This window comes from Lutra lutra, chromosome 7, assembly GCF_902655055.1.
Source record: "Lutra lutra chromosome 7, mLutLut1.2, whole genome shotgun sequence".
Taxonomy (NCBI): domain Eukaryota; kingdom Metazoa; phylum Chordata; class Mammalia; order Carnivora; family Mustelidae; genus Lutra; species Lutra lutra.
Window position 1 is genome coordinate 41,449,975 of NC_062284.1, and position 25,827 is coordinate 41,475,801.

Genomic DNA, 25,827 nt, shown 5'->3' on the forward strand with positions numbered 1-25,827 from the left:
TAAATGAAATAAGACAGATAAAGAAAATATTATATGCTATCACTGACACGTGGAATCTAAAAATAAAAGTCAAACTCATAGAAATAGAGTAGAAAAGTGGTTCCCAAAGGCTAGGGGAGGAAGGAATAGAGAGAGGTGGTAAAAGGGTACAAGCTTTCAGCCATACAAGAGTCTGAGATTCTAATGTATAATATGGTGACTACAGAAGATAACACTATATTGTATGACTGAAATTTGCCAAGCGAGAATGTAAATGTTCTCATTGAAAAAAAAGGAAAAATATAAATGTGTGGGGATGGAGGTATTAATTACCTGGATGGGAGGAATCATTTCACAATGTATATGTCTATCAAATCATCATGATGTACACTTTAAATATCTTAAAATTTGATCTGTTAATTATACCACAATAAAGCTCAAAAAGAAAATCCAGCTTTTAATTAAAGAACACAAGATTCCACACGGTTTAAAAAAAAAAGTGCTTGGGGCGCCTGGGTGGCTCAGTGGGTTAAAGCCTCTGCCTTCGGCTCAGGTCATGATCCCAGGGTCCTGGGATCGAGCCCCACATCTGGCTCTCTGCTCAGCAGGGAGCCAGCTTCCCTTCCTCTCTCTGCCTGCCTCTCTGCCTACTTGTGATCTCTGTCAAATAAATAAATAAAATCTTAAAAAAAAAAAAAAGTGCTTAAAGTCTTACTTCCTTACAAATATGACATAATTCTAGAATTCCAAGAAACAAAGTAGCAAAGGTTGACACTTCCATTTTAAAAAGTAATGTGTATGTACTACAGCAACATAGGTTAAGACAGGACACTTGGGCCTTGAAATATACTGAGGAAGAATGATATAAAAGACAGCCCTACATTAAATGTTATATAATCAAGTCAATACAAAAAACAGACTTAAAAACATCAATTAGTATGACAAGAGTATAACACTTATCAATGCTGAAATAATACCATTTTTTGTTTTTATTTTTGAACTTGCAATATTTAGTTATCAAAACACATTACCTGTGAAGCTGATGCTAATCACTGGGACAACAAAAATGCACATAATATCTCATTTTCATTTAAAGCCCCCTTTCGTTGGCTTTTATCCCATAAAAAGAATTAGAAACATTTTTACAAGATGCTTTTCTTTAAAACAACAAATCTATTTTTCCCATGCCTACTTGTTATTTCCTATGCCAAGTTTTAGTTTCACCTCTACATTTCTAACACTCATTATACAGTGACATTTCTAATAACAAAGACATATTTTAATGCTTTAATAACTGTAGAAAGGGAATATTAAATACAATAAAACATATTTAGACATTTACTAAATATGCCTTTGAGGAGATTAACAAGTCTTAGCTTTTTAAAGAAATCTCAATAAAAAATATGTATTATGGTATATGTCAAATATGGTCAGCCAAAAATAACTACGTAGAGAATGCCATACTAAGTTCTATAAGGCCTACTTCCTCAAGGAGTAAACAATTCTCTCAATATTGGAGCATTTTCACCTGGGGGCCTTAGATGACTCATATGTGTGTTGAGATATTTATCTCCCCGGCCCTTGGGCAGCTGAGAAAGTTTGGGATGGAAAGTTTCCCGGCCACTGCCCTTCAGCCATGAGCAATGTCTTTTGCATATCAGTGTGCTATCCAAGTATTTTTTGTGTGTCAGGTTGAGAAACTGCTTTACAGAGTACAAATAAAGCCTTTATATAATACAATTAAAAGCTTTATATACATGTATCCAATCATAATACACACATATATACATATCAACAGGTAGTTCTTGCTTTGCATGCAGTATGGGATGATAAAAATAATCATACAAGCTGAAACCATGCAAGCAATTTTAATGATCAATGTGAAAAATTACAATTGTTCCATAACCTTTAAAATTTTTTGTCAAGGGACACCTGGGTGGCTCAGTGAGTTAAGTGTCTGACTCGTGATTTCAGCTCAGGTCATGATCTCATGGTTCAGGAGATCAAGCCCCATATCAGGCTATGCACTCAGTGGGGAGTCTCATTGAGATTTTCTCTCTCCTTTTCCCTCTGCTACTCCCCCAACTTGTGCACACGCGTGTGTACTCTCTCTCTCAAATCAATCAATCAATCAATCAATCAATCTTAAAAACATTTTTTTGGTTGGGGCAGCTGAAAGGTGCAATTAGTTAAGCCTCCAACTATTGGTTTCCGCTCAGGTCCTGATCTTGATCTCGGGATTGTGAGATAGAGTCCCTGTTGGGCTCTGCACTCAGGAGTCTGCTTAAGACTCTCTCTCCTCTGCCACCCTGCATACCCCATGCTCTTTCTCTAAAATAAATAGATAAATAAATCTGAAAAAATTTTTTTGTCAGGAGTGCCTGGGTGGCTCAGTTGTTAAGCATCTGCCTTCAGTTCAGGTCATGATCCCAGTGTCCTGGGATCGAGCCCTGCATCGGGCTCCCTGCTCAGTGGGAAGCCTGCCTCTCTCTTTCTCTCCAGCCCCCTGCTTGTGGCTTGTGTTCCCTCTTTCACTGTCTCTCTGTCAAATAAATAAATAAAATCTTAAAAAAAAATTTTTTTGTCAAAACATTATGAATTCTCCAACAATTGTAAATGTACAGGGAAATGAAAAAAAGTAAAACTAATATTTATTTAGTATATTATAAAACACTAAAAACACTGAAAATTGAAGTATTTTATTTCTTTATAAAAAAACTTATCAGACTTAAAAAAAAAACTTATCAAGAGCAGTTTGAACATGGGTTGTCACCTTCTTCTGGAACAACTTATGATAGGAAGCAAGCATCCTTTCTATGCCATGGACTGTCACAATCCTTTCTAAGTTGGGATCAGCTTCCAACATTATATCCTTTGTGCTTTATTATTATTCTTTAAAGATTTTATTTATTTATTTATTTATTTGACAGAGAGAGAGAGAGAGAGAGCGAGAGAGCGAGCACAGGCAGGGGGAGCAGCAGAGAGTGGGAGAAGCAGGCTCTCCTGCTCAGCTCAGATGCACTGGATCCTAGGACCCCGAGATCATGACCTGAACCAAAGGCAGATGTTTAACCGACTGAGCCACCCAGGAGCACCTCCTTTGGGCTTTAAATGTCAGGAAATATCTCTAAGAGTTCTTTTCATGTAAAATCTTATGCAGGTATCACTTTTTCATCCTTTACATAACAACCACTTTCCTCATTTATGTCCCTAAGTTTGCCTTCACTAAATTCCTGTGGCAGCATATCTAGAGTCTCTTGAACATCAACAACATCAACGTTCCTACTGTCAGCTGTTTTTCCCATAACTTCATTTATGTTCAATTCGAATTTTACTTCCTGCAGTATCACTTTTTATTTCTTTGCTGTGCTTTAATCACTGTGTGCCAACTCTTTGATTATCCACTTTTATAAAATTACACGAGTTTTATCAGTGGGAGACAGGGACGGAACACAAATATACACTTTGTTTTTTGTTTATGAACTCAGTAACAGGTGACCACTGACAGAGTTTGGAAAATGGGACATGACTGGTCATGATGTCCATCTGTTATTTATGTAGTGATATGTGGACTGAAGAGTCAGCTGTGAAGTCCATACTTTATGAAATTAGTCATAGTACTCTGTAGTAACTGCAACTCAGAACTGTGCAAAAGCAAGGCTGGTCTTATGTCAACTATATAGAACTGATATATATTAAAGGATTAGAAGGCAGATAAAGAAGTTGCGATAAGATTCCTTTGGGAATTTTCTTTTCTTTCTTTCTTTTTTATTTTTAAAGACTTTATTTATTTGACAGAGAAAGAGAACGTGCACGCACACAAGTAGGGGAAGCAGCAGGCAGAGGCAGCGGGAGAAGCAGGCTTCCCACTGAGCAGGGAGCCTGATGCAGGGCTCAATCCCAGGACCCTAGGATCATGACCTGAGCTGAAGGCAGCAGCTTAACAACTGAGCCACCCAGGTGCTCCACTTTGGGAATTTTCTTTAGGAGTATTTCTTAATGTTTTTATGGGACCTGAGGATAAAAAGAGTACAATTGAGGGGAAGAGAACATGTTCATAGTAAAGTGAAACAGACAAACATTAACAACAAAAAAAGTACATTTATTCTACTTGAAAAACAAACTATGAACTACAAAAGTGGTTCTCAAGATGCAGTCCCTAGACTGCAGCATCAGCAGCACCTGAGAACATGCCAGAAATGCTAAATCTTGGGTCCTGATATAGACCTACTGAATCAGACACTGTAGGGTCAGGGCCAGCACTCTCTACTTTAACAAGCCTTGTAAGTGATTCTGATGAACTACAATGTTTGAGAATTACTGAACTTATGTCCTACAAACCAATGGGCTCCTCAGTTAAAGAAACCAACTGAGATCTATCAGTATCTTCTAAGACATGTTTTATCTGAATTGCTCAATCATGCAGATAAACTATCCTCACTGTTTAAAGGATCTAACATATTGACCCTCAAATTTGATTTTTGAGGAGAAATTATTTTACATTTCCTTTAAATCTTGGGATCATAGTCTGGACAGGCAAAAATGACAACAAAATGCTCAAGTTAAATACAAGAGTGCCTAGCACTGGTTGAGAGGAAAACAGGCCACAGTTGAGGAGGGACTATGGTGAATGAGTGCATGGGAAAGAGAACATACCACTCGGAATGTTTGTGGTCAAGACTTTAAGAATCTGATTTCTAAACAGTAAAGTCATTTGTTTTAATTTACACTGATTACTACTGTCACACAAAATGCTTCCCTTGTGTTACATCTAACACCTCCCCGCCCCTCCCTCAATTCTTCTCTAGACCTTTTTAGTTTTATGGCAAAATTACTGACACTTAAAAACTGTGACTCAATTCTGGTCCTGCCAACTGATAAACTCTGTATCTATGAATAAGTTACTTACTTGTTCTCAACTTTACTTTTCTCTATTGCTTATAGCAGCAGTCTACACACATTAAAAACTGTTCATTAATAGCACTTAACACAGACCAAATTTTTTTGAAAAATGAAAAAATATACAATGTATGGTTACCTACGCTTTTTGTTTTGAGAAATCTGGGTTTAAAACTGTGTGATACAACTCTTTGAAGGATGGATTCAAAGTTTAATTCATTTTGCAACACATTTTAGCGGCTGCTACAGCTAAAAAAAATACAATGATACAAGGATCCACATACAATAAATGCCTCATTGCTGGGCTTACTAGAATGACAGGATTGTTTTTGGTATCAAATACCAATAACACAAAGGTTTTTCTCTAAATTCTACTAGTAGAAGGCCATCTTCCCTGATGCTAACCAGTTTTTCTGGTTAAAGCCCCTGAAGACAGGGGCTAGACTCCTATCCCTGAGGCTCTCTGGAAGATTTTTTTTTTTTTAAGATTTTATTTATTTATTTGGAGAGAAAGGCAGATAGGGAACACAAGCAAGGAGAGTGGGAGAAGGAGAAGCAGGCTTCCTCCTGAGCAGGGAGCCTGAGGCAGGGCTTGATTCCAGGACCCCAGGATCATGACTGGAGTGGAAGGCAGATGGTTAACGACTGAGCCACCCAGGTGCCCCTTTCTGTAAGATTTTAAAAAGGAAGTTTTTCCTAAACTGATTCCAAGTTTGTAAAATACATAGATGTACAAGTTTTTTGTTTGTTTGTTTGTTTAAAATCGTGGCATCTTTCATTTTTGGCAACAAAATCATACTTAACAGATCTAAGGATGATGTATAGCATGACTCTTTGGGGGGAGCATTCATATGGAATGAATGAATGAAATTCATTTCAGGATCTATCAACAAACTGAACACCTAAGAGACCTTGTGTAACAAGGGGTCCCTGGATTTTGTGATTCTCTAAAAGAGCTCAAGGATTCAGCATACAGGTATACTCATGGCTAAGACTTACTACAGCAAAAGTATACAAAGCAAAAAAATAAAAATAAAGAGTAAAAGGAAAAGATGTATGGAGCAAAGTCCAAAGGAAACCAGATGAAATCTCTGAGTCCTTCCTGAGTTTCTGTCTGGGATGATGAAAAGGTTCTGGAAGTAGATAGTGGTGATGGCTGAAAACTCTGTGAATCTACGTATCATTGAATTGTACTAAAAATGCATGCTGAATTGTACACCAAAATGGTTAAAATGCTAAATTCTATGTTATTCTAAAATACGTGTATTTTACCACAATTAAAAAAAAAAAAGGTCCTTCCCACTGAAGTCATGTAAGATGCACTTAATTCTTCTAGCAACAGTTTTTTTGTATATTGGAAAAGTTTCTTAGAAACTCAGCACTCAAGTTTTTTACTGGAGGCTCATTACATAGGTGCCTTCTGCCTAGCACATACCAAAGACTCTCAAAAGGAAAGCAGATGTTTAGAATAAGCCACATTGTTTGTAGAGTGTAGGTACTAGGAGCCATCCTTATCAGCTAAAGAAAGTCTTACATCAGTACAGGGAACAGTTTACTAGCCAAGTTCCCAGATATGCATTAAGGGCCAGCTTTGTAAATAGGTCTTTTCAATGATTGGCAGTGTCAGTCCGGCTACATCAACTCTTACCTGCACAGACCCTGAATAGCAACACACTAGCATTCAGTGGGAAACAGACTGGTCTTTCTAGGGTCCAAAGTCAAGCTTCAAATTATCTAAATCCCTGTAATGGAATTAAGGTTAGTCAATAGTAATCTTGTCTAGAGGAAGATAATATTTTAACTTTCTCATTATCTCCACAATTTTTCATATACAGTAGCTGGCCCTTGTTAAAGAACATCCTGGCATACAATGAAATAACATGTTAAAAAAAAGAAAGAAACATGTTATGAGATGAATTTTGTTCCCCTGAAAAAGATATGTTGAAGCCTTAACCCATAGTACCTCAGAACATGACCTTCCTTGGAAATAGGATCATAGCAAACATACTTAAAGATTAAGATGAGGTCATACTGGAACAGGATAGGCCCTTAATCCAATATGACTGGTGTCCTTCTAAGAAGAGCAGAGAGACACACAGGAAGAAGATGCCACATGATGAAAGAAAAGGAGATGAGAGTGATGCATCTACAAGTCAAAAGACACCAAAAATTACTGGCAGATACCAGAAGATAGAAAAGGTAATGAAGGATTCTCTCCTCTGGGCTTCAGAGGGAACATGGCCTGGTGACACCTCGATTCTGTATTTCTAGCCTCTAGAACAGTGAAACAAGAAATTTCTGTTGTTTTAAGCCATTTAGTTTGTGGTACTTTGTTACAGCAGCCTTAAGAAATGAATACACAAAAGATAATAGAAAAGACACACTGGAAATTTAGATAACAAAGGTACTGGACACAGACTTTAAAAGAGTTTTGCCTAATATTCTAAGGAAAAGATTGAGAATTTCTGTCAAAAACTCTAATCTATAAAAAAGAACCAAATGGAAAAATCTAGAACTGAAGAATACAATAACTGAAATTAGGGACAAAAGTCATGGTTTAAATAGTTTATTAGAGACAGGTGAAGAATTAGGAATTAATGAGCTAGAAAAAAATATCAAAAATAATACATGAAGAGTCAAAGGAAAGATAATAAAGAATGTAAAGGACATTAGAGTTACAGTAAGATATACCCTAATGCAATGAAAATCCCAGAGGAGAAAGAAAGAGAATGAGGAAGAAGTGATATTTAGTGACATAATCACTGAGAATTCTCCAAAATTGTTAGAAGTCATCAAGTCACATATTCAAGGAGCAATATAAACCCCAAAAGAAGTATTTACAAAGAAAGCCTAATGTAAGTACATTGAAGAAAATTGCTGAAAAGCAGAGAGAAAGATAAAATTTTAAATCTGCAGAGAAGAGAGATGTATTACTGTTAAAAGAGGGGAAAAAAAAAAGATGGGACACCTGACTTTTCAACAGAAACAAAAGAAGCCAGAAGACACTGAAATATCTATCCTTCAAGAATAAAAGCATAATAATAATAATAATAAAAAACCTTTTAGATGAATAAAAACTGGGAGTCTTTGTCACTAAGATATCTGTAATAAAGATAATATTAAATACTAAAGGCAGAGGAAAATGAAATTAGAATCTTAAAGATATAGAAAAGCATTAAAAAGGGTAAATATATGAATAAATATAAATGAATATCAAATGTATACACTAATAATAATAAAAAGTAAAATACTGTTTAATAGGGATGAGTCAGTTATAATTATTAGAGCAGTACTGTCCAATTGAAATTTTTGTGAAGCTGGAAATCTCTGTACTGTTCAACATGGTAACCAGATGCAGCTTTCAAGCACTTGAAATATGGCCAGTATGACTGAGAAACTGAATTTTAAGTTTTACTTAATTTTAATAAATTTAAAATAGTCACCTGTGGTTAGGAGCTACTATATTAGGACACCTCTGGAATAACCCTTTAAAGAGTAGTAGAAGAGTATACAATTGTTAATATAGAACTAACCTGTTAAACAAGGGGAAAAAATGGAATAAGAAAACTCAGTTCATAAGAAGGCACTAAGACAAAAAAAAAAGGTTCTTAAAACAATGAGTCAAATAGAAAATATATATTAAAATGGTAGATATAAACCCAAACTATTAGGGATGTATAGTAATTACTACAGATACTACAGACATTAAAAGATCATAAGAGGACATTATACCTTTATGTCAATAATTTTGAAAAGTTGAACAAATTTCTTAAAAACATACACACACACAAGTTACAAAGCTGATGCAAGAAATTAAACATCTGAATGGCTCTAAAATGAATTTAAAAACAGAACTGATAATTAGAAGCTTCTCAAAAGGGAAAACTTAGGTCCACATGCTTCCTAGGTAACTTTTACCAAACATCTGTAGAAGAAATAACACTAGTTTTACAGAAATTCTACCAGATAAGAGAGGAAGAAGGAATGCATCCCAACTCATTTTATGGTATAAATATAACCTTAACACCAATACGTAAGCAAGGTATTATAGGCCAATCTCACTCATAAACACAGACGGCAAAATTACTATTAACAAAATATTAATATTAAACTAAATCTACCAATATAGAAAAAGAGCAATATATTATGATCAAGCTGGGTTTATTGCAGGAACACAAGGTTCGATTAACATTTTAGGATTAACATCCTGAATCAACAGGAGTCATCACATTAGTAGAATAAGAGAAAACTCATACAATCATATCAATAAAAGTAAAGAAAATATCTGATAAGGGTTTTTTTTGCCCATCTGCTTAAAATTCTTAAATTAGGCATAAAAAGGATTCTTTATTCTAATTAAAGGTATCTACAAAAACCTACACAAAATACCAAACACAATGGCGAATTATTGAAAACGTTCCCTTTTAAGATTAGAACTAAGACATAAAGGACCATTATTCAACTTGTATTCAAGTGACAGGCAATGAAGGCAAGGAAAAAAGGTATATAGATTGGAAAGAAGAAATAAACTGGCCATTATTTGCAGAAGACATGATTGGTTACTTAAAAAGAAAATTATTAGAATGAGTAAGTGACTTTAGTGGAGTTGTTAGATAGATCACTATATGAAATCAGTATGTAAATAAATTTTATATTTTAGAAACAAACCTTAAGAAAATAAAATGTCATAAATACAATTTGTAATAGTTTAAAAATATCAAATACCACAAAATACACCTAACAAAAAATGTACAGGATCTCTACATAGAAAATCATAAAATTCTAAGAGAAATTAAAGATATTAATAAAGGAATATATAAAGTTCACAAATTAGAAGATGTTATTGTGAAGCTATCAATTTGCTCCACATTGAGTCACTGCACTTGCTAATAAAAATCCTAATTTTCTTGTTGTTGTTGTTGATAGAAACTGACAAGCTGATTCCAAAATTTGTAAACACTAAGGGCCAAGAACAGCCAAGAAATTCCTGAAGAAAAATAAGTTGACAAGATTCACGTTACGGAACAGCAGAATATCTTACATAGTTAGAGTAATTTACAATGTTAATTGTCTAGCTAAGAGTACCTAGAAAAACTAAGTAATTACTCCAGCTAGAATAAATAAAACAGGTACTGCCTCAAGGATAAATTAGAGTCACATACATGATTGATAGAACAAGTAGCAGTGAAGAGCAGCAGAGAAAAGGTGGTCTTTTCAATAAACAGTACCCACAACTGGAAACAAAATCCTCTGGCCATGTAAAATTAAATACCACACAAACTGTGTACCTAAAAATAAGGACTAGAAAAAAAATAAAAATTCTAGAAGATAATATAGGAGAGTATCTTTATGATCTTGCTGGGGGTGGAGTTTTTAAAATAGGACAAAAAAAGCATGAATCAAAAAAAAAAAAAAAAAGCATGAATCAGAAAGGAAATGACTAATAAACTGGTAAGTTCAAAAGATACCATTAAGAGACTGGAAAGGTAAATTACAGAATGGGAGAAAAACATTTATAAAATTTAAAACCAACAAAGAAAGACCAAACAAACAAAAATCTGACAATAGGAGGGACCTGCATGGCTCAGTCAGTTAAGCATCCTACCCTTGATCTTAGCTCAGGTCTTGATCTCAGGGATTTGAGTTCAAGTCCCATTTTGGCTCTAGGCCAGGTATGGAACCTACTTAAAAAATAACAACAACAAAAACACACAAAAAAACCCTGAAAAGGGATAAATGAGCAAGAGGTTTAAATAGGCAATTCACAAAATTGAGTACCCAAATGATTAATCACATGAAAGAGTGCCCAATTTCATAAACCACCAGAGACGGGCACAGTAAAACAATAATGAAATATTAATAATACCTACTCACCAGCATGGCTAAAATTAAGTAAACTGATAAGGCCCAGTGTTGGTAAGGATGTGAAGAAACAGAAACCATCACATATTGCTATTATAAATGTAAATTGGTTCAATCACTTCGGAAAACTTTCTGAAATTATTTACTAAATTGAGTGTATACCTAAAATATGACCCAATAATTCCACTCCTCAGTATATGCCCTAACAGCAATATGTGTGCAGTGTACTAACAGGCATTTACAAGAATTTTCAGTTACATTAAAATGGAAACAATCTAAATAGATTCCTAAAGTTAAATGGAGAGGGGATGCCTGGGTAGTTCAGCTGGTTAAGTGTCTGCCTTTAGATGAGGTCATGATCTGGGTTGGGATCCTGGGACAGAGCCCTGAGTGGGAATCCCTGCTCAGCAGGGAGTCTGCTTCTCCCTCTCCTTCTGTTCCTCTTCCCCACAGCTCATGGCTCTCTCTCTCTCTTTCAAATAAATAAATAAATAAATAAAATTTAAAAAAAAAAAGAAAAGAAAGAAATTCTTTCTTAACTCTTTAACATAAAGATGATTTTTCATATTTTTACCTAATTCTAGGTTAACAGCTTTTTCCTCAGTACAAAAATATATGAAATATTACTTCATTGTCCTGAGATATCTATTTTCATCAAGAAGAAGTCTACTTTGGGGACAGTATATTAGGTAATAATTATAATTTAAAAAGATCTGTATATACAGTCCTTGAACAAAATACTATTATATCATGTATAGGTGAAAATGCTCAAGCCTAGGGGGTTAAATGATTCTATCCAAGGTAAAAGAATTATAAAATGTATAGTAAATCCTACATATATCATCTGACTTCCACATTCAGCATGATTTTCACTATTCCATTATAATGGAAAAAAAGCACAGGCTGTGGAATCAGAAAAGATATAGATATTCTTGAGCAATAAACTTAGAGAACCTTAGTTTTTTCCTGTATAGAACAAAGATAAACAATCACCTATTCTATAGAATAGTGAGGATTAGCAACAATGGATAGTCATTGACCCACATTACATATTTCATAAATGAGTTAGAAATATTGTTATGGGGCACTTGAGTGCCTTAGTTGGTTAAGTGTCTGATTCTTAATTTCAGCTCAGGTCATAATCTCAGTGAGGTAGTGAGATTGAGCCCTGTGTCAGGCTCCACAACCAACAGAGCCTGCTTAAGATTCTCTCTCTTTCCCTCTGTCCCTCTCCTTGCTGTGTGTTCTCTCCACACCTTTCTCTAAAAAACAAAACAAAACAAAAAATAGAAATATTGTTCTATTAGTTTATAGACATCCAACACCCACATATACACATACATACACACATATATTTAGTAGTTTCTAAGGATAATTTTGGAACATTTCAAGTGCATCATACAACTTGGTTTCTGAGTGGTAGATACATAATGAACCAAATGGAAAAAAAAAACCCACAATATTCTGTGAGTTGTACCTTGCAAGACTGGGAGGAGGTGAAGTTGGGAGGAGGAGTATAATACAGAAAGGAAAACTGACATATTACAGAGAGGCTCAAAGAATAGAATATTTGAAAAGAAATACATTACTGCTTTTAAGGGTATATCGTAACTCATATCTACCTAGCAACTCATAATTTCCAATTTAGTCTGTTATTTGGATGTCAGAGGGCCGTAATAAATACTTCTGAAGTGAGATATCTAAGTATTTTATACCCATCTTCTTTAACTCTTGACTATCTGTAGACTGTACTCTTCCTAAAACCAAAACCATTAAGTCTACATTATGTTAGGTATAAGGGCAGCTTGAGATAGTGGGGATGGACTGAGACATATGGGATGAATTAAAAAGTATGGGATGAGGCATTCCATTGGGAGGGAGCAGTACCAGTAACAACGGGAAAGTAATCCTTCATATGAAATATGTTAACTGTATGTGAACCCAGATAAGAGAAATCAAATCCCTAACCACCTCCTCCAAAAAACAGCAAAACAGAAACAAAGAAAAATTGAAAAATTTTAAATTTCATTGTGATTTTAAGAAAATTTCAAAATATGTTTACACCACTAGTTTAAAAGAAACTTGTCAGAAAACACTTCTATAGTTTTAGCTTATTACCCTGTAAAATAAGTATTTCTAAAATAAAACAATGGGGGTGCCTGGGTGGCTCAGTGGGTTAAAGCCTCTGCCTTTGGCTCAGGTCATGATCCCAGAGTCCTGGGATCGAACCCCACGTCAGGCTCTCTGCTCTGCGGAGAGCCTGCTTCCTCCTCTCTCTCTCTGTCTGCCTCTGCCTACTTGTGATCTCTGTCAAATAAATAAATAAAATCTTAAAAAATAAATAAATAAAATAAAATAAAACAATGATATTGACATCAAGCACAACTAAACAAGATGAATAAGAGGGAAATGAAAATATCTGATCTCACTAGTCTCACTTCACCATCTAAATGCAGTAGGAATGGTGCTTTAGTAGAAAGAAATGAAGTATTTATAATTGATCAAAAGTATGTATTTATAACGACATTAAAAGGGAGATCAAGTCCTCTTGTATAACTTACCAACATAAAATGAGCAGTTGGAATGCAATAAACTCTCAGTCCATAAGCGACAAAGTTCACTTTCAGTCAGAGCTTCAACACCATAACAAGCTTGATATTCCACTTTTGGTAGTACATAAACTGGAAATTGCTGAAATGCAGAGATACTTTTTCAAAGCTCCATTAATTTACTCTTAATAGCAAATACATTTACCTATATAGTTTTGCCCCTTCAAAATGCTTTCAGGTAGTCTTATTTTATCCTTTCAAATACAGTAGAATTCAGACAGAAAGATGGAAAGAACCCTTGTTAGATGTGGGCAAGAGGTGAATAAGGATCCTGAACCAACAGCTCTCCCTCACATCCACTTAAAATTCACATACCTCCCTACACATGTACACATTTTATCAGGGAATGTAACTGAGAGCGGCATCCTTGGAACAGAGCCTATTATCGATATGTAATTGCCCAAAGGTTTAAAGCTGGATGCTAGGAAGCAAAGACTGATATACTAGTAATTCTTAGAGGATTAAAAAAAGGTTAATAATTTTTTTGCCCCTTTAAAGCATGAGACACATGGTCTCAGGCTCAAATAATCGGAGCAGGTTGTTTTCATTCTAAGAATGAATGTATAAGCATTAATACCTACATTAACACCTGTAAGTGTCTTTATATTGACAAAGGCTTTGTTCCAAACACTAAGTACCTGGTAAAGTAGCCAATCAGAGCTTACTGGTCAGGATACTAAACAGATTAAGTAAAGTAACTGTGGCCATTACTAGTGTGAAGGAGGATATGCAAGGAAATTCATGCTTATGAAATAATGTGAGTCATGTTCACTGTGCTCATGTTTTCTCATTTCCGTCAAAGAATATTCTAGTCTTAATAGTAGTCTCTCATTTCCAGCTGCAGAAGGAGAAATACATGATTTAAGAAATTTATTCAAAGTGATATAGCTAGTTCATACTTCTGAAATTATACTAAGTTGCCACTATTCATATACTTGAAAATATTTCATAAATGTTTCAGAATTCCTGATTTTCACAAAGTGGCAAATTTAGTGGGCTTGAAACAATGATGGTGGTAAGAACAATTCAAATCCAGTAAAATTTCTGTCAACAGTAAACTCGATTCATATAATTACCTGTGAATGGTGTAAAACTCTTTTAAAGCAGTATTTCTTCAATTTCAATGTGTGTATGAATAACCTGGTAATAACTTTGTTAAAATGCAGAATCTGAGGTGAAGAACAAGGATTTGCTCTTTTTAAAACTGAAGTACAATTAACATACAGTTTTATATTAGTTTCAAGAGTACAATACAATAATTCAGTAATTCTATGCAGTAGGTTTTGCATATTTGATAAGCTGTTGTTCCAGGGGCCAAACCTTGAGTACAAGGCCTCTATGGTATTTTCTCAATTTAAAAAACTAAATTGTGGGCGCCTGGGTGGCTCAGCGGGTTAAGCCGCTGCCTTCGGCTCGGGTCATGGTCTCAGGGTCCTGGGATCGAGCCCCGCATCGGGCTCTCTGCTCGGCGGAGAGCCTGCTTCCTCCTCTCTCTCTGCCTGCCTCTCTGCCTGCTTGTGATCTCTCTCCGTCAAATAAATAAATTAAAAAAAAAAATACATTTTAAAAAACTAAATTGAGATTAAGATAATTTTACTGATAAAAGCTTTTTATTATATAATAATTCTTAAGCAACTGGTACTCTGCATTTAACAACTGTAAGCTAGAGATAAAGAAATGGAGGTCAAGAGGGTTAAGAAATTTGCTAAGGGACAGAGCCAGTTTACAGCAGAGTTGAGTAATTGATAAAGAAGATACCCTTTTTGGATCAAGAGTAGATTTTCCTTGATAATACTACCTTGTATCTATGAAACTAAATCCTGAATCTGGTTTTAATTTCTGTATGTATTCTACTGCCACCTCCAGGAAGCCAAAGAAAAGAAAAAAAGTCAATATTTCATGGTAATATTCTAAAATTAAAATGAAACTTTAAATTCAATCAAAGTTTCAAACTATAAAAATTAAATTTACTCTTCCTTTCTCCCTTGAATGGTTAACTCCTAATCTCCCCAACTAAAAACATTTTTTGTTTCTGCCTTCCAATTTTTCACATAAACCTTTCAAATTTTTCCATACATCCCTAAGTAGGTATTTCATAGCTAGTATCAGAGGTTGAAGAGACTTCTAAGTATTTTTTTTAAAGATTTTATTTATTTATTTGACAGGCGGAGATCACTAGTAGGCAGAGAGGCAGGCAGAGAGAGAGAGGAGGAAGCAGGCTCCCTACTGAGCATAGAGCCCGATGTGGGGGCTCAATCCCAGGACCCTGGGATCATGACCTGAGCCGAAGGCAGAGGCTTTAACCCACTGAGCCACCCAGGCGCCCCAAGACTTCTAAGTATTTTAAAGCTTTATCTAAACAAGTTGGTTTTTAAGTAGTAAATATTAAGGGAATGCTTTCTTATGCAGAATTTAAATAGTGCTAATTTAAAATTTCTCAAACTAGTGCTTAAATTATCTTAAAGTTCCCTTAGTAATTCCCTGTTCTCTCTTCACTACTCAGCTCTTTCATTTACTTAATACCTGTTTATTTTGTTTCTAGGATATAAAACATTTGGGAGAAACAGATAAATAGGACATGATTCCAAGGGAAATGCATTCTACTAAGGGATTTAAACCATGTGTACTAAACTATTACATATAATAAAAGGTACAATATGATAACCATTCACTGGAAATTTTAAAACTTTACACTGGGTTTGACATAATAAAAAACATAAGGCTCCTATTTAGATATTCTCTGGGGTTCGACTGTTTTGATAGATTTTGATGAAAAGCAAATTATCTCCAATAAGGGTTTATCTCAACACTTACAAATTGCACTTCAGTGAACTGAATGACAATGTCTTTAACAGTCTGTTTCAAGAATTAATTCAGTATCCAATATTTCCCTAAGCTATTCTTTCTTAAGAGACACTGGCCATCAATAGTTTCTAACTGCTGTGAACTGGCAGATCAATATAAAGTGGTATGGGTTCTAAGAGTAGAAAGTCAAAGAAATGAGGTTAGCCCCCAAATAAATGAGAGAGATAGTAAGTAAAAATTAAAGAAATAAAACACTGAAAAGACAATACATAGCACTGACACTATATATACTTAAAATGTTCATGCAATAAGCCATCAAATTGATCATAATTAAATATAAATGAGATGGGAAAAATTAGCAAATAAAGTAAAATCTTTTAATTCAGAGACTATTAGCATTTATTTAGGAGCAGACTAATATAAAATCTTTGGTATTTTGTTATTCCTTGACTTTCTCTTACAGAAAACACTACCCCACACATTATAATTCAAAAACATTTGGTTTCTAAAATTTAAAGTCCGAACCACTGATAAAACCCAAATTATGAGAATTAAGAATTTAAAATTGTATTCACAATCTTCCTTTTATTTAACAAAGTATAACACCATCATCAAGCAAAATATCCTCCAGGTCCACTGGATTCTGGTGGACAAAGATCCTTCATCTTGATGGGTTGGCTTTAGAGTTTTTTCATGATAGACCCAGCTACTGGCAGCTAAGGAAGGTTGGACCGCCAGCCGGCCCTGCCTTCTTTCCTTCCTTCCTTTCTTTTCCAAGTTATTCCTTAACATGACAAAGCAGCAGTCAGCACTGATCCACAAGGTCAATGCTGGAACATCGCTATTTTTGATCATCTGATTCCTAGCCCCAAACATACTAACATTTTAAAGTAGTCACTGAGGATTCTTATCAGGTTCTAGGTTAGGAAGCAAGAGATAGAGACACCAAAATTTAAAAAAAATAATAATAATATAAAAATATAAATAAATATACACACAATGACAAATGTACACAACGGAAAAAATTCTCTTAAGTAAAAATGAAAGACATCACTATAATCAGTTATTACAGAGAGGCTCCTCTTTATTGACCAGAATTCAGTGGTCACACACACAAAAAGCAAACTAATCTGAATGAGAACTTTAAACATCAAATACGGAAAACTGTTTAAAGAACCAATTACTCTAACTGGAGCAAGAACTTTTTAACTGAAAAAATTTTTTATATCAATCCCCTCCCCAAAACAACAGGGGGAAAAGGAAAGGAAAACATTTAGTCTTTAACAATTCTGGGAAGACTTCAAATGCATGTGAAAGCCCACCTCTGAAAACTTGAGACCTCTACAATTAGTTAAGAAGATCCCCAAAGTAAGAGAAATCCAGGTCAAATCTATGATGGTGCCATTTTTCATTACGTTTATAAATTCCATATAAGAATGTTACCACCATTCAAGAACTTTATATTTAACACTTTCCACTTCCCCTTATTAAAAGTGTTTTCAGTATTTTACAACACAAAACAAAAAACCCCACAAAAAAACAAACAAAAAGCTCCAGCTCAACCTGAAAAATTCTGATAGTGATCAAGAGTTTAAAATTAAACTTCATAATAATGGCATGTTAAATATCTGTGATTATCTACTTATACTACCACATCCACATCCTAAATTCCCAATTAACAACTTACTCTTCTGATTTTCTTCCGTTTTTTTGAACGTGGTCTGGTCTCTATCCTCTGGACACTGCATCGCACAAGTAACAACAGGTCTTGCAGACTAAATAACTTGTAAACAAAATTTCCTTCCTGGGGAGCTACATATTCTGATGTATCTTCAACATAGTCCTGTAGTTCATATGGCAATCCTTTAAAAATAATTATATTTCTCATTTTTATTTTAAAATACATTAGCTCTTTATCCATCATAATTCAAGATAAAACAATTCAATCATTGATTTTTACATTTCTATCAACTTTAACTTTCTATTTTCTCTGAGTTGAACATTTACACTATTACCATTTCTGTTTACTTTTACTGGAACTGCAGCAAGAGCTGAGGTCAAAGCTTTAACTACCACCTTCCATAACTCTAGACAAAGTTTAAATTCATGAGAACAAATGAAGAAGAAAAGAAGTTTTAAGAAAGTGATGTTTTTTCTAATCTAGGTAGAGCTGGGGTAAAGCTTTATATTTCTTTCAGAAAGTGAAAAAGAGTAAAACTAGAGTCCCACACCATGAATTAGTAAATTTTGGACTCATAAATGTTTATGATTATTTTTGATCACTTCCCCTTCATCGTTCAGTGAAGATATAGTGAGATATAGTGAGATATAGTGTATCTGTAGTTACAGTAGCCACTGTACATGTTGGATAAACATAGGTTACAAAAATCCATATAACTTTGTGTACATATTTAAAGAGAAGATTTTGGAAGCTGATACACTGATCAGTACCTTGAAAAATAAAATATCAATGACCATGTAAATATCATAAGACAGGTCATAGCAAAGAGAAAGAAAGGGAATAAAGGAGAAAAACCTAAGGATAAGGAAGAGGTAGAACAATTAATATAAAGGTCTTTGTAAATATTTACTTACGTCCTTTTGGCTTCTGAAACGCAGAAGGCCATACAGATTTTGGCCAACTAGAGACATCTGAAGGAGCAGAGGATTGCTCAGAAGCAGGAGGTTGTTTAGAATTTTCCAAATTCATTAAGGGCAATTCAGGTATTTTTCTGGAAATTGGCTTTAGGAGTTCATCTTGCATTTTTAAAATTTCTCCAACTGGATCAAATTTTTTATATACTCGTTTGATAGGTTTTTTTAAAACACATGACTCTTCAGGACTACAAGTAGGATTAGTCTGGTTTCCTACAGAAGCCTGTGCTGAAGAAGAATTGGGGCTAGCTGTTTTAGAACTTAAATTAGAATTCCTATCAGTTGTCTTTCCATTACTATTATTTTGACACTCTGTATCAATGATTAAACAGTCTTCATCTGTATCACTATTGCAAAGAACTACATCTTCACTTCTTACTGCTTCTGAGGTAACAAGCTTTTCCTTTGAACTGTCTGAGTTCTCCAGAACATTTAGTTTTTCAGGGGCATATACTGTATCAGTAGCCAAATCATTTTTATGAGAGATTTCAATTTCTGTAGAACCTTCTAACTGCAAGGAATCAGATATTTTCAAGTCATTATCCTGCACCAAAAACTTGTCAGTATTTGATGCCTTTTCACCACAAGGTACAAATCCCTGATCATCTTTATTTTTGCATTCCTCAGGGCCACAATCCATACCAGTCACCAGCTGTTTCTCCTTTTGCAGCTGTTCCATCAGAATCTGAGATAAACTTCTAGAATGAGCAGAAATGTCTGGTGTGGTTGGTACCACAGATGCTGTTGCTGTGCTGGGAACTGTGAGAGTATCTGTTGTGTTGGGTACTGTGGAAGTGCTTGCTGGACTTGGTGACTTTGATGGTTTGGTGGGGTTTACTCCAAAAGTTTCAAGTTCTGTGACGTCACCATCAAAATCCAGGTCCAAATTTTCAAGGGTCTCAATTTTTCGGCACTCATTAACTTCATAAGACATCTTAAGAAAATATATTGGTAAACTCTTAGCAGGTATTCCAGGACACCCCTCATCTATAGCTTAATGCCCCTACCCCTCATAAAGACAGTTCATACTCTTTAAAAGCAGAAAGAAATGTCTAATGGCTTTGAAAGGTTTTTGCTTAAGATAATGATAAACTACTAGAAACTAATTCATTCAATCTTACCTTCGCATTGAATTATTTTTTTTTTAGAATTAAAGAGTTTAATGGATCACTATTTTTTTCTTGTTTTCAAATTATTTTTTAAAATTTAAATTCAATTAACATACAGTGTATTTTTAGTTTCAAGGCAGAGTTCACTGATTCATCAGTTGTATATAACACACAGCACTCATTACATCACGTGCCCTCCTTAATGCTGGTCACCCAGTTACACCATCCCCCAACCCTTCCCACTGAAATGCTGATGAAACACAAGACAAATATGCCAAGTTGTAACAGCATAGGAAATACGGAATACTTGTGAACCTGTATATCCCAAAAGGAATTTCCACTCATCAGAAAACAGAACCACAAAGAACAAGTGTGGGGTCAAATAGGAAGGCAGTAGATTTTCAATGATAACCACTCCATTACACTCTTGTAGAGACACCTGTAGTTAGCTGACCAGGAGGAAGCCTCTTTGCCACTGTGAGGAAGCTGCTTTTTAATGCAGCTCAGGAAGGGTCACCAGCTTCTGATGTATTCCTAACATCATCAGTGATTTTCTACACCTACTCAAAAAAACAACTCCTAGTAATATGGACAGGAAATGATTTTATTATCTTCTGGGACATGAAGCCCTTGAGGCTGTAGTTTTTCATGTACTGTTTTGGTAAAGGAAGAACTACAGACAGCTTTAATTTGTTCAAGAATAAACTGTCCTCTCCGCAAGCAGCAATAGATCTCTCCTCAATCTAGCAAAGGACTTTAGATAAATACTATAAAAATCTGGTTACATGCTATGCACACCCACTAGTCATACAGTTGAGGATCTGAGGGAGGAAATGTCTAACAGTAATCACATAGTGAGTAAGAAAGAAAAACCCATTAAGTTATTCAACCTCTCTGAACTTCAATTTCTTCATTTCTAAATAGTGATGATAGGGTCATCTTCTTGGATTTGTTCTAAGGATTAAATGAGAACTTGTATATAGAAAGTTTCTTGGCATAGTCCCTGGCACATAGTAAAAAACTTCTCAGTAAATGTAACTCTTATAAAATAGACCACGAAATTTAGTTTAAAAAAAAAAGGAAAGGAAAGAAAAGAAAACTATATGCTGTTTACATAAGGCATTCTTACACAGGTTAAAAACAAAACAATGGGACATAATGTTAAGAAATGGAAGTAAAAGAGAGCAATATAAAGTGTTAGACAAAGCAGAATTCAATGCAAAAAGCATCAAAGGAATCCTGCATTGAAAAAAGATGAAATCTATGAATAGTGAATTGTGACATGCCAAATAACTTCAAAACAGGTAGTCAAAATTGAAGAATAAAAGGAAAATTTGACAGAAACACAACTGCACTTAGTCAACAGTACACTGTCTCTGAGTAAAATGGATATAGGAAGTACATATACTATTAAATGAAACCAATATATATGAATGACTGAAAACACATATATATACTGCAAAGATATACCTTTTCCCTCCCAAGAATCCAAGGGGCATTTCCAAAGATGGACTATAAATTAACATATAAAGAAAACATCAATATAGCGCAAAGCAGAATCTGCTAAGATCTTACTCTCTGTTTAGAAGAAAATAAAATTAGAGATCATTAAGAATAAATACAAACACACAACAATAAAGCCAAGCACTTGGACCCTAAAACACCCTCCAAATTGTTGGATAAAAGAAGAAAATACAAATAATTGCAGAATAGTTAAAACGCAACAGAAAATAGAACACTGAAGATCAGAAATATCATTCACAATCTTTTCAAGAAATAAGAAAATAACACTAATATAATTATATAATAAAATGAATAATTTAATAATTATAAAACCAAAAATTAATGAATTGAAAACAATGGTCTCATCTCTAACAGAACTTAAATAAAATTTTAAATATCATTTATCTGTAAATACTTCAGTATGCAGTTGTAAAAGGATTCTTCTCTAAAACATATCATTAGTTATATCGATAAAAATAATTCCTTAATGTCATAAAATACCTAATCAGTGTTAAAATTTCCAAGTCTGATATATATATTTTTTACAATTGTTTATTGGAACCAGGATCTAATCAAGATCCCCACTGTATTTGGTTGACAAAGCTCTCAATTTTCTTTAATTTGTCAAATGCCTCTCCCCCATATTCTAACAACTCCCATATTACCAGATATTTATAGGAAAAAATAAGTTAGTTATCCTGCAAAAATGTCCAATTCTGGATTTTAGCTTCTGTATCCCTCTGTCATTTAACACATTCTTCTATTCCCTAAATTTCCTATTAAAACAATCTAGTAGCTTTATTAGATTCAGGTATAGTTTTTTTGTTGTTGTTTTTTTATCCTGAATATAGTCATACTATGTTCTTTCTACTTCAACCAGGAGGCTGATGATGTCTGGTTGTCTTTCTTCCTGTGATATTACAATCGATCTGTTGGTTCATCAAGTGTCCACAACTTAATCTGTCCATTATGAAAATCCTCACTGATGATTTTAAATAGCCACCACTGATGATTATTGCTTAGATTCACTATTTCATTAGGAGCTGCAAAATGGTGACAGTCATATTCTAACATTACCCTAAAATATAGTTTGTACTAGAAAGGCAAGACAAATATCTGGTATCTTCTCTTTTTATAAACAGTTTTTAGAATGACTATATGCACTAGCACCCTCCAAAGGTGACTAGTAATTTTTTTTTTTAAGTATCATTATGAGTTCAGGGGTTTTAACATATTTCACATGTTTTAATTCACCGCAGTCATTCCATGTCATGTCAAACTGACACATCTCTGGTCAATAGGAAACCCTCCAGCTGGCTCTGGCATCTTTTTGAGACTATTCCATTATTATGATAAGGCTTTTACTCAACTTCTTTGAAGATTTTATTTATTTATCTAACAGAGAGAGAGAAAGCACAAGCAAGCGGGGAGGGGCAGAGGAAGAAGCAGACTTCTGCTGAGTCCCCCCATCTGGGACTCAATCCCAGGACAGGCAGAAGGAGAAGCTGGCTCCCTGCTGAGCAAGGAGCCTCACTCCAGACTCAATCCCAGGACTCTGGGTCACAACCTGAGCTGAAGACAATTAACTGACTGAGCCACTTAGGCATCATGGTAAGATTTTAAGTAACTTCTACACTCAAAGCAGGGTTTGCACCTACAACCCCAAGATCAAGAGTCATGTTCTACCACTAAAGCCAGCAAGGCAGCCCTCCCCAGTGTACTTCTTAGCTACATTTCTAGAATTGAGATTTCTACAGCAAAGGATGAACTCATTTCATGTTTTGTTGGTACATCTTTCTTCACTTGATTATGGAAATGTTACAGCAGTTATGTTTTTTTCTCTAGTACTTTTATAAGGGTTTCCATCAACAGTCCTCTTCTGTTTCTTGACTTTAAATTTGATGGGTTCTCCTGCTCCTATGGGAGGACAATCCTGTTTAAGGGCATGCCAAGATAGCTTTCTGAACTTCATGGCTCTAAACTCATGCTCCAAGTTACCACAAGGTATGTATTTTTGTATGTATGTATGCATGTATGTATTTTTGTAGGTATGTATGCATGCATATAAATTTGTGTGTGCATATGTGTATAATATCTTAAGTACATTCTGAAATCTGCTTTCTCTAGTCCCCTCTCCCTCAGTTATATGAAAACTTCTCTTTTCCTTTCTTTTAATGTCCTTGTTTTACTCAGTATGAACTCTTTTAGTCTGAGTGAAGGCTTTTGTTTTGGAAGGAGCTTTGGTTGGTTAGTTTCTAGGGATTTTATGGCTCAGGTCATCTCAGAACTCTCTTAATTTCCCGACTGTCCCTGGACTCATCTACAAATTACAGCCTACCCATATTATTTTCACTTGTTTTTCTTTATTCCTTCTTGCATCTGTACCATTCTCCTCCTGAGATTATTTTCCTTGTGCCTGAAGAACATCCCTGCATTGGGCTCTGTGCTCAGCTTGGAGTCAGCCTGAGACTCTCTCTCCCCCTACTCTCTGCTTCTCCCTGCCTCTTTCTCTCTCTAATATAAATGAATAAGTAAATCTTAAAAAAAAAAAAAAAAAAAAGCCACCAGAAAAACAAAAGGCACATTACCATTATAAGTCTTCTGGTAGCAAACCCAGTTTTTATCTGAAAATATCTTTAATTTTTTATTTAAGGATATTTCCCCTGATTAAGAATTTTAGTGTATGGGTTATTTTGGCACAATATATTGTACCATTGTCTTCTAGCTTCCATTGTTGTTGCTGACAAATTACTTGCTAGTCTCTTAGTCTTATAATGGTAATGTGCCTTTTGTTTTTCTGGTGGCTTTTTTTTTGTTTTTAAAGATTTACTTATTCATTTATATTAGAGAGGGAAAGAGGCAGGGAAAAGCAGAGAGTAGGGGGAGAGAGAGTCTCAGGCTGACTCCAAGCTGAGCACAGAGCCCAATGCAGGGCTCAGTCTCATAACCCTAAGATCACTACCTGAGCTGAAATCAAAAGTTGGACACTTAACTAACTGTGCCACCCAGGTACCTGGTTTCTGGTGGCTTTTAAGAGTTTCTTCTTTGGGGCGCCTGGGTGGCTCAGTGGATTAAGCCTCTGCCTTCAGCTCAGGTCATGATCTCAGGGTCTTGGGATCGAGCCCCGAGTCTAGGCTCTCTGCCCAGCAGGGAGCCTGCTTCCTCCTCTCTCTCTGCCTGCCTCTCTGCCTACTTGTGATCTCTCTCCTTCTCTGTCAAATAAATAAAATAAAATCTTAAAAAAAGGGGAGGGGGGTTCTTCTTTGTTTCCAACTATTGCTTTGGTCTGATTATCTCTTTTTACTATTCTTCTGGGTAAAACTACACATATATTAGATGTTCACTATATCCTCGATATCTCTGGCCCTATTCTCCCTATTTTCTATATTTTTGTCTGTGTTTCATTATGGATAGTCTTTTGAGACCCATCTTCCAGTTTATCAATTCTCTTTTCAGCTTTATTTAAGGCGCTAATAACCCCATTTACAAAATTCTTAAGTTGCTATATTTTGCAGTTGATAATTTTTTCTTTAGTTCTTTTTCAAATCTATGATCTCTTTTAAATTTTCTAGTTCCCCATTGAAATTTTTAAGCATGGCTTTAATTTCCTTGAACACTGTATAATTAAACAGAGCTGGCTAACAGTTTGTGACTGATAATTGCAGGATCTGTTTCCATGAGTCAATTTCTTTGGTCATTGTTTCTGATGGTTCTTAATCACAATATCCAGTTCAGTTATCCTTATGCTTTCTGGATATTTTATTTAAAGAGTTAACTGTAGAAATAATTTATGGCTCAAAATGACATTATGTTCCTCTAAGAATCATTTTCATTTTTTCTTACTAGATGTCTAGAGACACTAGCAATCCAAAAGCATCTCAATCCAAGTTCAAGGCCTGAAAACATTTACAATCTCTGAGAAAGTGGATTTATTTCTAGTTCACCCTTACTCCCGGGGTGCAGCTCTGTAGGGTTCAAGCCCTTGGTAGAAAATCAAATTTTGACTTTTGTCACCCTAGTCTTGTGATATTGCCAAAAGCATAGTTCATTTTTTGCTGCCCTTTCAGAAACAGCAAATCCATTCAGAACAAAAATGACTCTAAGATTAACTCTCTGGATTCTGGTCTTCTCTAGTATCTCAGCCCTGTAATTCCTCACGATCTTGTTAGCTCTTCGATTATGCTAAGAAAGAGATTTTAAATTTTGTCCAGCTTTTTAAGTTGTAATTAGTAATGGTCAAGGTCCAAATTACTTGGTTTACCATTACAGAAAGAAGTTACCCTGTCACTTTTATCCCTTTTAACCTACTTCATGTTTCTTCGTAGTGCTTGTTACTTCTTGACATTCACCTCACACCAAGTATAAGATTTAAAAATGTAAAAAAAGAAAACTCAAACTCTGGAAGT

The 25,827-nt window shown here is 34.9% G+C and overlaps 1 protein-coding gene across 7 annotated transcripts in view; it reads right to left on the reverse strand.

The window, feature by feature from the left end:
* Positions 1-25,827, reverse strand: part of ICE2 (interactor of little elongation complex ELL subunit 2) — a 65,459-nt gene that overhangs the window by 11,205 nt on the left and 28,427 nt on the right. For 6 of the 7 annotated variants that reach the window (XM_047737886.1, XM_047737884.1, XM_047737883.1 and 3 more), the window contains 3 exons: positions 18,750-19,743; positions 17,842-18,017; positions 13,302-13,431 (listed from right to left, as the gene is read on the reverse strand). In XM_047737886.1, coding sequence (XP_047593842.1) covers positions 13,302-13,431; positions 17,842-18,017; positions 18,750-19,743 — 1,300 coding nt within the window. Of the gene's footprint in view, positions 1-3,866; positions 3,994-13,301; positions 13,432-17,841; positions 18,018-18,749; positions 19,744-25,827 lie in introns of those variants that run through there. The other variant, XM_047737889.1, reaches the window with a different exon arrangement.